Genomic DNA, 8,999 nt, shown 5'->3' with positions numbered 1-8,999 from the left:
GCGATGGAAATAATTTCTTAAGGTAACCAAAGGAGGCGTGCCCCAAACGGCGATGCCATAACCATATTTCATCTTTATTTTTTATTTCAGAATTGTTCACTACTAATGCCTGACGCAATTTATTAGAGCTTTCAGATACTAAATCCAAGTAATACAACTTTCCTCGCCTAACACCATAACCAATTGTTTGCCTTGTCCGGATGTCCTTAAAGACGCAAAATTCAGGCCAAAAGATGACAACACAAAATAGAGTGGTGGTTATTTGAGACACTGATAATAAATTATGATCTAAAGATGGGACAACCAAAACAGAGTCTAAGTTCAATGTGTTCGTTAGAGTTATGGGTCCTTCCCCTACAACAGTGGCTGAGGTGCCATTGGCAGTAGAGACATATTTATGTGAAGATTGGTTTATGGTTGAGACCTGTCTAGAATCAAAAGTCATATGATTTGTAGCACCAGAATCAATTATCCAAGTACTATTCGAAAATTGTGTAGACATATTTAAAGTCTTGCCTACATTACCTGTAGTGGCTACCGTCGATGAAGCTTGCTTAACAATTAAATCTACAAGGGTCTTCTTAGAGTTTTTCTTTCGATTATGATCCCACCATTCTGGATAGCCTAATAGTTCATAACAATGACTTTTGGTATGACCAATTTTGTTGCAGTGAGTACACTTATAAGTAATTTTGTCAGATTGACCAACAACTTTAGCAAAATTTGAATTTGCCTTATTGAGAGTCATTATTGCGGAAGCATCAGTTGCCCTTCACTTTAGCTAAACCGGAAAAACAAGACGAAGATGAAAGGCTCTTCTCTTTCAATCAATATAAATTCCCAAACAAAAAATTTAAGACTTTTGGCTCTGGTACCAAGTTGAAATTGATCAAAGAACTTGTTTTATTCCTTGATGGATTACAAAAGAAATATAAGACTCTATTTATAGAGTTACAATACTACTAGTTTCTAACTTTACTAGTTTCTATTATTTTACTAGTTTCTTAATAGTTTATACTAATATATTTACTAGTTCCTAATTCTTAGTAGTTTCTAATATTTGATATTTCCTAATATCTATTATATGGGATATCTTAATATATAGAAAGATATTTCAACAGGATCAAAGAGAGATCATAGAGAGAGAGAAAGAGAGACAAAGTAGGGAGAAAAAGAGACCAATAAAGGAAGAAAGAGAGAGAGTGAGAGCAGGAAAAAAGACGATTAAGGAGAGAGATAGGGATAAAGAAAGAAACAAAATCATAGAGAGAGAGAAAGAGACGATTAAAGAGAGAGAGAGAGAGAGAGATATAGGGATAGAGAAACAAACAAATCAGAAAGAGACGACGGTGGTGGTCGTGGTGGTGGTGAAAGGAGAGATAGAAGAAGAGATTTTTGTATCGAAATGTCGTCAATGACGACGGTTCGCCGACCAACGTGAAAGCATAAGGATGGTAGGGGGCATGCGAGGTTTTCTCACCTAATCTTGGATGTTTTATAAGAGCCCCTATATAAATTTTTTCCTTTAGCTTGTTCAAAAGAGTCTCGACTAAAATATGGCATAAGACCCCTAAATTACAAGTACAACCCTGTGGTGAGAGCTTAGAGGAGGCAAAGTTAAATCTACGATGAAGAGTATGTTAGGAAAAATAACCTAATTAACTTGTTCAGGAATATGAAGATAAACGATGCGAAAGTAAAAGTAGAGACACCAAGATTATTTAACGTGGCAAAAAACCCCTCCAAACTAGAAGGTAAAAACCACGGGACCTAGTCCAGAAATTTTCCACTATAATTAAATAATGGGTTACACAACTCTTCACCAAACCTATGGTGGATAAACTGAACAAAGAAACAAAGAAATAAAATCTCTTACTCCTTAGGATTTGAACAAATCCTAGATTACTAAAGGTTGAAGAAGATAACCACAAACTAAATTGCTTCACAAGATTAATAATCTTCTTTTCTTCAAACCAATATTCTGCTCTTTCAATCTCTCTTGAAAGAACCACTTCAGAAATCTCTCTTTCTCTGACTTCTCTTTGTTCTGGAAGTTGTTGTGTATATTCTCTTCCCTTTCATTCCCTATTTATAATAATAAATAAGGAGGTTTACCAATAGAAATAGGAATTCCTTTTTAGGCTTGAAAAAATAGAAACTAGTTTCTATTTTTTCCCCAAACAAGGAATAAGGGAAATCCTATTCCAACTAGGAGTCCTTTAATTATAAGGAGGGACCCCAATAGAGTATCGGTATAATTTTTCTCCAATAAAATGAATTTTTAATTCTCAAAATTGATATGGGGAAATTTTCGTAATTTCCGACAAGAGGGTTACAAAAAATACTGAGTTTTTCACTAAACATAATGCAAATATTTGAGTTTCGTTTTTGGGAAATTGATACGATGTTAGTCATTACAATGGCAAGAACATGCCTAAACCCCAATTAAACTATAACGTAAAGCCCAGGGACTTTTAGAGTGTGTGTCAACACTTGGGCAATTAAGTATTTACAATATTTGAGTTTCTAACCAAACAAAATACTTCATAATTTTTGGGCTTTTCATGATATGATTTGCACAATTTAGCACGTAAAATTTGCACATAATTTTCATCGGTACGGTCTAAGTATCAAATATGCTGATAGCAAAAATCAAAAGAACTATTAAAATGTCCTTTTAAGTTTCAACTGAACTGAAAATGGAAACAAAATAACCAAGATCCGTCCCTGTATTTGACAAGGAAATTAATATCAGATATATTACCCTGTTTATTATTATTTTACTTCCTCAATTTAAGTCACCAAGATTACTGTTCTTTCTTAAATACTGCGCTAAACTTTAGAATATAATTATATTTTAAATGTTCAAACCAAATTGAAAAAAAAGAAAGAAAAACTCTATACCCTTGGATTGGATGAAGATGATGATATTGATCCTCATCAGAGAGGGAAAGTCCAAGAATGAACAGTGGGTCCTACTTATTCCGTTTAATAGTTCAAACTTTCAAGTTTAAAAGCAGCTTCAGAGCTTCAAGTTTCTACAAAATCAAAACCAACATTTTCACTCTCTCTCTCTCTCTCTCTTCTTCTTCTTCTACTTTCTCATTACTTCTCTCTTTCTTGAACAATAGGAAGAAAGAAAGACAAAAAGGAAAACCCATTTTTTTGATAAAGAAAAAAGCCTTATTTGTTTGGATTCAAAACAAACAATGTATAACTTGTTGGGAACCAAAAGAAATTTGTTTCTCTTACTAGTTTTTCTAGTTTCATGTCTTTCTTCTGTTTCAGCTTCTGTCTCTTATGATAATAAAGCTATTATTATTAATGGACAAAGAAGGATTCTCATATCTGGTTCCATTCATTACCCAAGAAGCACTCCTGAGGTATTATTACTAATCACTAAAATCTGCCTAATGGGTTTTCAAGATTTTGTTTACTAATCATCTATTGGTTTCTTCAATTTTCTAAGGTTTTCTGTAAATGGGTATCTTTACTTTTCTTCTTCTCTATGAAACTTGAAGTTTTTCTCATCTGGGTTTTCTTGGTTCCTCAGATATTTTTCATTGGTTTTTGTGAAAAAATTTCAAATGGGTATCTATGTCTTTTTAGCTTTCTGCAATTTGCCAGTTATTATTATATTTTTAATTTTCAATTGAAATCAAGTATCTGAGTTTGTTTTTGTTTCTTCTACTTTTTGTTTGGCATCTTTATAGATTAGATTATATTATATTGTATTGATTTTTTGGATTGGTTGTAGATGTGGCCTGATCTTATTCAAAAGGCTAAAGATGGAGGTTTGGATGTAATCCAAACTTATGTATTTTGGAATGGACATGAACCTTCTCCAGGCAAGGTAATCAAAATGCTCCTCCATTTTCATCTAAAAAGTTCAATTCAATTCTTAGTTTTGCAGAAATTTTAATGGGTATTTCTTAATTTTTGTACTACTTTGAATTTGTAGTATTACTTTGGGGGAAGATACGATCTTGTTCGATTTCTCAAGCTAGTAAAGCAAGCTGGTCTTTATGTTCATCTTAGAATTGGACCTTATGCTTGTGCAGAATGGAACTTTGGGTAATAGAAACCACACTTTTAGTTCTAATTAATCGACGTTTCTTACTGTTTCGAAACTTTACTAATCTGTTCTGTTCTTAATCCAGAGGTTTCCCCGTGTGGCTCAAATATGTTCCTGGTATCAGTTTCAGAACAGATAATGGACCTTTTAAGGTTGGTTGGATATTTAGGGATTTTTCGGTCTATATGAAATTTCAATTCTGTCATCTTTTCTTTCTGTGATGTTGATAAAGTTATAACATTTTGAATTTGTTATAATGATAGGCGGCAATGCAAGGTTTTACGACGAAAATTGTCAACATGATGAAGGCTGAAAGGTTGTTTGAAACTCAAGGAGGTCCAATTATTATGTCACAGGTAAACTGGTCAATTCAGATATAACTAATTTATGATCATTGACTTATTTTTTGAAGTGGGTTGTGATTATTTTACTGAATTTGAGATGAAAGTCAGAGAGATAGATACAGATGTGATGTGTTTTTTTTTTCGATATATGTTGCAGATAGAGAATGAATATGGACCAGTGGAATGGGAAATTGGCGCCCCAGGTCGTTCATATACCCAATGGGCAGCTAAAATGGCCGTCGGGCTTGGTACTGGTGTTCCATGGGTCATGTGCAAGCAAGATGATGCTCCTGATCCAGTTGTAAGTACCTTCAGACTTTCCAAATAAAAAAACGAAATCGAGAAACTCTTACAAATGAACCTTTTGGTAGTATATAGGCTACTCTCTGTTTTTTCATGAAAACTAAAGAATGTTTTAAGAATGGTATCCCGACAACCTCGGAAAGGCCAGATGGGTCGTGATCGTGGTGCCGACGGCTTCCAAGAACGCCAGCCCGGGCCAGGGTCAACTTAGAGTGTCGGGGACAAACCTTTACTACAATTACGGATGTGTCTTTGTTTTTGTTGAGTTAAGGGAGCTTAGAATCATCTTTATTTTGTAATCTTCATTCTTCGCATTCAGTTCTAACTTATATTTACCGGCTCTTGTTACAGTTAAGTGCATGCAATGGGTTCTACTGTGATTGGTTTACTCCTAACAAGGCATATAAACCGAAGATGTGGACCGAAAACTGGACTGGATGGTTTACAGGATTTGGGGGTGCAGTACCTCATCGACCGGCAGAAGATTTGGCATTTTCAGTTGCCAAGTTTATACAAAAAGGTGGATCGTTCATGAACTACTACATGGTATGATTACGTGAACTTGTAAACTCTTAGGTAAAAAACGTTACTTTTCTACGAGTTTTTAGTTAAAGTTACTTTTCGGGTTTATGTTTCAGTACCATGGAGGGACAAATTTCGGCAGGACTGCAGGTGGTCCCTTTGTAGCTACTAGTTATGACTATGATGCTCCCATTGACGAATATGGTTAGTTACTTCAAATTTTGAATTTCAGTTATATACACGTTTGTCCTTTTGTCGAACTTACGAAAATTGCTGATTATGACGCTTTTTTTTGTCTGTACAAAAGTTTTATTGACTTGGAGTTAAACATATTCGATATGGTATGACTTTGTTCTACTTTTTGTTACAGGACTATTAAGGGAACCCAAATGGGGTCATTTAAGGGATCTCCATAAAGCCATCAAGCTCTGTGAGCCAGCTTTAGTCTATTCCAATCCCGTCGTGACAAAACTTGGGAATAATCAAGAGGTTCGTCATCTCTTTCTGTAACCTATCGTAACTTCGAAACGAAGTTCTTTATACTGACTTCTTGATTTCGTTTTCTTTTTGTTCAGGCTCACGTCTTTAACTACAAGGCGGGAGGTTGTGCTGCATTCATTGGTAACTACGACACAAAATTTTATGCAACTGTGAAGTTTAGGGGCAAGAGCTACAACTTGCCTCCTTGGTCTATCAGCATTCTCCCTGACTGCAAGAACACCGTCTTCAATACTGCAAGGGTGAGAACTATTTCTCTAGGGTTTTCTCCTGGGTCTATTTCTTTCATTATTCTTTCTCCTATAGAACTCGGTATTATCCCTAACATTGACCATATCACCTATTGCCTCTTGGTCTATTTGGTTCAGTATCGGATACAAACTACTTAGCTGCACTTCAATTGCAGTTCTCCGAGAATATATTTGCTCTTATATAACATTCTATTCTTATTTATAGGTTGGGGCTCAAAGTTCAGAGCCGAAGATGACACCAGCGGTTAAAGGTTTCTCTTGGCAGTCACACAATGAAGAGACTGCTTCCTACAATGATAATTCAGTTACGACTATTGGACTAATAGAGCAGATAAATACTACTAGAGATGCTTCTGATTATATGTGGTACTCGACAGAGTAAGTAACTATAACACACTATTCGAAAAAGTAAACATCAAGTTCCATCTTTCTGTTATTATTTGATCTTATTCTTTAACAAGTAACCTTCCTATTTCCAGTGTTAGAATAACCTCAAATGAAGCGTTCTTGAGAAACGGTCAAAATCCTTGGCTCACAGTTATGTCAGCTGGTCATGCTTTACATGTATTCGTGAATGGCCGACTATCAGGTAAACACGATTTTCGAACACTACACGACAAAAAGTAATAAGCAATTGTTAGTCAAAAAACTGATCTCTTCTCTACCTGTGGTGCTCATGTTTTGATAGGAACTGCCTATGGGAATTTAGATAACCCGAAACTGACGTTCAGTAGTAAGGTGAATATGAGAGTTGGCATTAACAAGATTGCCTTACTAAGCATAGCTGTTGGCCTCCCGGTTTGTTCTTCATCCCTTATCTATTACAGTTTTATATTCAAGAGAGTTGTAGGCAAATCTTACTGTACTAAACTTTCATTCTTTTCGACTGAGTTTAGAATATCGGTGTGCATTTTGAGAGATGGAATGCCGGGGTTCTTGGTCCAGTCACATTATCAGGTCTTAATGAGGGATCAAGAGACTTAACATGGCAAAAATGGTCATACAAGGTTTGTCTTACTATTCTTACTACTCTTGTTTCGGTTTTTTCTTTCTTTCACCATTAAAAGATTATTAAGCTATTTACACGTTTGTGTACAGATCGGATTAACCGGCGAAGCAAAGAGTCTAAACTCACTTAGTGGAAGTTCCTCTGTCGAGTGGACACAAAGTTCTTTAGTGGCTCAAAAACAACCACTAACATGGTATAAGGTAAGGATCTTTATGTCCGAGAAAATTTAACAAGTTCTTTAGTGCCTGATATATATATATGGCTTGACATAGCATACTTTCTTCAGACTATTTTCAATGCTCCTGCTGGAAATGATCCATTGGCTTTAGACATGGGTAGCATGGGAAAAGGTGAGGTATGGATAAACGGGCAGAGTATCGGACGTTATTGGCCCGCAAACAAAGCGTCTGGACGATGCAATGGCTGCAATTACGCAGGATCATATACTGAAAAGAAATGCCAAAGTAATTGTGGGGAGGCTTCTCAAAGATGGTGAGAGACGCTCACAATGTTTAATTTAGATTAGTAAAGAATCAAGAAACCTTTTAACGGATTTTTCTTTTGGCTCAGGTATCATGTTCCTCGTTCATGGTTGCGTCCAACTGGAAACCTAATGGTAATTTTTGAGGAATGGGGTGGTAACCCAAAAGGTATTTCTTTGGATAGAAGAACTGTACAAAGTGTTTGTGCTGATATTTTCGAAGGACAGCCTTCACTAACAAGTTATCTAGCCCAAACTTCGGGCAAAAGTAATGGTCCGTTAAAGCCAAAGGCCCATCTTTGGTGTCCGCCCGGAAAGAAAGTCACTTCTATAAAGTTTGCAAGCTATGGAACTCCGAAAGGTGCTTGTGGAAGTTACAGCGAAGGGAGTTGTCATGCTCACAAGTCGTACGACGCTTTTCAAAAGGTATGACTATGTTATTATATCGCACATAAAATTTTTTCGATCAAAGGAACCAAAAACGAATCATTCTTCTAGGCCTAAGTTTCTGATTCAGTTTGTGGCGTCTCAAGTTCCGAGATTGACTACTTACCGAAGCAAAATCTGACCTTTAATAACACAAATTGCATCCCATAATATGTTTATTTTTCTACCTTTTCTCCAAAAATTGATCTTTCGCTTGGGTTCGATAGATGATGCATATAAAAAGTTGCATCTTTTAATTTCTAATCTCGTTCAGAAACTAACATAGTCTTTGTTGTTGTGGCAGAACTGCATTGGGCGTCAATCTTGCGCAGTAACTGTCGCTCCTGAGATGTTTGGAGGAGATCCATGCCCAAGTGTTATGAAGAAACTCTCTGTTGAAGCCATCTGCAACTGAAAATTGTCTTACACCTAAAGTCATAATCAAGTTTCTCGGTAATGTAATGGTACAACCGAAATCATCAAGAAAAATTAGTTTTGGGTTTCAGCTTTGGCACAATGATGAAGTTGTAGTTCGAACCTTCAACACATCATTTGGCACAAAGTCCATATTTTATACGGAGTGAAAAGAGAATGAAAGAAGCTATTGTAAATAGATAAGTTATTTTATTCCTATATGTTTGAAAAGAAGATAATGTTCGGGCAAGACGCTCGCTTGCACGAAACAGAGGTTTTCTTTTGTTTATTTTACTCCATTGTTGAATCCATGCCATTATTGTTCTCCTTCGTATCAATAAAATAGTATTCTCATTTTGAATTTGAAGCCTTTTTAACGGTGACACAAGTAATTGTGTTTACTCATGCCCGTTTCCACGTCGAAACTGTGACGACCCAAGCCCAATTTAGGGTTTTTCTCACGGCCAAGGCTCCAGAGTATGGGACTATCACAAAACATTGTTCTTGCAGATTTCAGATGAAACTGTTTTGGATTAAAGATCTGCCTTAAAGCATGTATAGGTTGGCACTCTTGTACCTGTCTTTATACTCACACATTTCTACAGTTTTCATGAATCAAAACCTGTTCTGACGTTCGCCTGTCCATGTATAAAGCATTTGTCTCGTAGGAGTGGCG

The 8,999-nt window shown here is 36.0% G+C and overlaps 1 protein-coding gene across 1 annotated transcript; it reads left to right on the top strand.

Annotated features, from left to right (window-relative positions):
* The first annotated feature begins 2,696 nt into the window (after nucleotides 1–2,696).
* LOC147543708 (beta-galactosidase 1-like) lies at nucleotides 2,697–8,684 on the top strand. The gene is made up of 18 exons (XM_086673660.1): nucleotides 2,697–3,383; nucleotides 3,758–3,853; nucleotides 3,962–4,074; nucleotides 4,161–4,227; nucleotides 4,339–4,431; nucleotides 4,577–4,720; nucleotides 5,074–5,268; nucleotides 5,361–5,448; nucleotides 5,615–5,733; nucleotides 5,820–5,984; nucleotides 6,199–6,371; nucleotides 6,473–6,582; nucleotides 6,682–6,791; nucleotides 6,890–7,000; nucleotides 7,092–7,202; nucleotides 7,289–7,494; nucleotides 7,573–7,909; nucleotides 8,214–8,684. Exons 1-18 carry the CDS (start codon nucleotides 3,210–3,212, stop codon nucleotides 8,322–8,324), a joined length of 2,523 nt encoding a protein of 840 aa, XP_086529786.1. The 5' UTR covers nucleotides 2,697–3,209; the 3' UTR covers nucleotides 8,325–8,684.
* The last annotated feature ends 315 nt before the right edge of the window (nucleotides 8,685–8,999 follow it).

Source organism: Eschscholzia californica, unplaced genomic scaffold (genome assembly GCF_041429995.1).
Source record: "Eschscholzia californica isolate CP2 unplaced genomic scaffold, dmEscCali1.0.p SCAF_4, whole genome shotgun sequence".
NCBI lineage: Eukaryota > Viridiplantae > Streptophyta > Magnoliopsida > Ranunculales > Papaveraceae > Eschscholzia > Eschscholzia californica.
Note: the sequence above shows the minus strand (reverse complement) of the source record. Positions and strands in the feature narration are given on the sequence as shown.